Source organism: Penaeus monodon, chromosome 41 (assembly GCF_015228065.2).
Source record: "Penaeus monodon isolate SGIC_2016 chromosome 41, NSTDA_Pmon_1, whole genome shotgun sequence".
Lineage (NCBI taxonomy): Eukaryota > Metazoa > Arthropoda > Malacostraca > Decapoda > Penaeidae > Penaeus > Penaeus monodon.
This window is the reverse complement of record NC_051426.1, coordinates 6,626,663-6,629,162: the sequence shown is the minus strand read 5'-3', so window position 1 is coordinate 6,629,162 and position 2,500 is coordinate 6,626,663. Positions and strand designations below refer to the sequence as shown.

The 2,500-nt window shown below is 38.4% G+C and overlaps 1 protein-coding gene across 1 annotated transcript in view; it reads right to left on the bottom strand.

The window, feature by feature from the left end:
- LOC119598358 (putative ankyrin repeat protein RF_0381) overlaps positions 1-2,500 on the bottom strand; it is a 12,771-nt gene that overhangs the window by 1,969 nt on the left and 8,302 nt on the right. Inside the window, exons 5-7 of the mRNA XM_037948009.1 lie at positions 1,038-1,140; positions 668-939; positions 258-357 (exon numbers count right to left, since the gene is read on the bottom strand). Of these exons, the coding sequence (XP_037803937.1) occupies positions 258-357; positions 668-939; positions 1,038-1,140 (475 nt within the window). The remainder of the gene's footprint in view (positions 1-257; positions 358-667; positions 940-1,037; positions 1,141-2,500) is intronic.

The window sequence follows — 2,500 nt, the reverse complement described above, 5'->3', positions numbered from 1 at the left end:
CTTCATAGTGGCATCAGTAGGTACAAACTCCAAATACTGTTCACCCCTTCGTTTGAACTCTCATTTTCAATACTTTTTGATGCGGTTTAAGCTAGTGCTCTTGCCATAGTGGAAACCTTGATAAATGTTCCAAGTTTCCTGCTTCTATCTTGAAGCACATGATTTGCCCAGATCTATTTTTATCCCAAAAGATCTAAATGTATTCTTATTATTTGAAGAAGGCTAAAATCTGAAAGAACCAGCTCTCTTTGCCTTACCAAATTTCCCCTCGCACACAGCATCAACGTTGACACCCTCGTGTACCAGGTCTCTAAGGGCCTCGAGATCGCCAGACTCCAGGGATTTCACTGTAGTCACCTGGAGTTGAAGGGGTCGTCATCAAGTGTGTGAAGAGGGGGGGGGAGGTTACATCACGCTTTTAAAAGTGCAATAACAGCACAAGCAAACAGGTTACATAATAGATTTAAAATTTCCGTCAGATTCAGACGAAATACTGAACGCCACCCCCTTCGTTTGATCACAATGTTAAGCAAAACGCAATGAGTTTTTAATACTGGAGTGTTCTTGGGGGAAAAGAGAGAGAGAGAGAGAGAGAGAGAGAGAGAGAGAGAGAGAGAGAGAGAGAGAGAGAGAGAGAGAATTAAAATCCTACAGAATTTGAACTTACCCTTTCAAAAAATGTTACTATCTCTGCATGCCCTTTTCGTCTGGCCAACGCCAGGGCGGAGGCACCACCTCTGGTGCAGGGAAGAAGAGTAGCATCCAGGCCAGCCTTTTTGACTAGCCACTTGACAGCCGCCAGGTGAGAGTACTTGACAGCATAGTGCAAAGCTGAATATCCCTGATTCGTCACAGAGTTCATGTCATAACCCTTAGTTTGAAGGATCTTCAGCACTTCAACATTTCCTCCACATGCAGCGTAGTGGACAGACCGGAAACCTGAGCGAATCAGTGGAGTGTTACAGGGAATAGATGGAGGATATCTTACATTGTTTATCGAGTCGAGACAAGGTTTAGTAAAGGAATGATAACATTACCTTTATCATTTTCTTTGGCACACAAGTCATCCAAATCAAATTCTTCCACCAACTGGCTCAGGGTCCCGACGTCACCACCCACTAGAATATCCGATATCTGGACCTGACCCCCCCCCCCAAAAAAAAAAAAAAAAAAAACGATATAATGGCATGTTAACGAAATCATTCCTCCGCATTTTCCGGAGGAGCGTGAACTGTACTATCTTATACTCTTATTAAGATGAAGCCCCATTCAGCCCCATCCTTTAAAAATAATAGTAATAATGATAATAATAATAATAATAAAAGTGTTTCCCTGTTTCTCCTTTTTTCTTTGAGGAACTCATTGATAAATTAAGAACATTAAGTATTTAGTGAATACACCCGCCTCAAACACACACACACACAAATATATATATATATATATATATATATATATATATATATATATATATATATATATACAAACATTTCCTTTTTAGCCCCATAGAGGTATGAAATTTCCATATTATTATTTTATTTATTTATTTATTTATTTTATTATTATTATTATCAAAATGTTTCAGGGCGAAAAATAACACTGAGACACAAAAGTAAAATCTGTGTACAGAAATTTGCATTTATGTCAAATAATAAATATTTGACTAACAGCATTTGTAATCGCGCTCAAGTATTAAGATGTCTTCAGCTCTGAGCAAAAGAAATCTTCCCCTTTTGTAAAGGAACAGTTGATTTTTTTTCCATTGAACAATAGTTAAATATCTAATTGCTCGTTAACAGGTGTGTGTTTGATAGTGTGTTTGATAGTGTTTGTCCATATAAGTATGTGCAATACTATCGCGTATTAAAGTAAATTATTTGTATCATAAATTGTTTATATTACAACGTCCATTTAGTTATTAAAAAATATATAATGGCGTTTTCTGGAATTTCGTATAAGTGTCCTCTCCGGCCAGCACAGCCTCCCCACTCCCGCTATCTCCCATAAACAACCAATGAACATTAGACTGGTATAACCAATACTGTGCATTTAGGCATCTCAGTGTTTTGTCAATACATAGACACTAACAGCGTTTAGAAATGAAAGTGAAATCTCAACTATGGTGAACCAATGTTTCTACTAAGGCTTACTCAAATCCATCCAAGCCTTGCGTAGTACGAGAATGTAAAGAAACCTGCTCTGCACGGGTGTGTGGGGGTACCTGGTACAGTACAGGCAATTGTGCGTGTGAACATTTGCTCGCATGGGCATTCACGCACACTACGTATGTGGTTATATTTATACACGGTTATTGGAGTAAGATAGTGACCTCCGATTTGCATCTCCCTGTGTGAGATTACAGAATATTACTTTCGTAAAATTGGTGAATAAACGGCATTTCCTTTGTTGATAGCATTTGTACACTGGAAATGGAGTTTGAAATATCCTACTGAGAATTCCCCTGGAATTTTACGTCCTGGTTCTCCTGTAAAGTAAGGGCTCC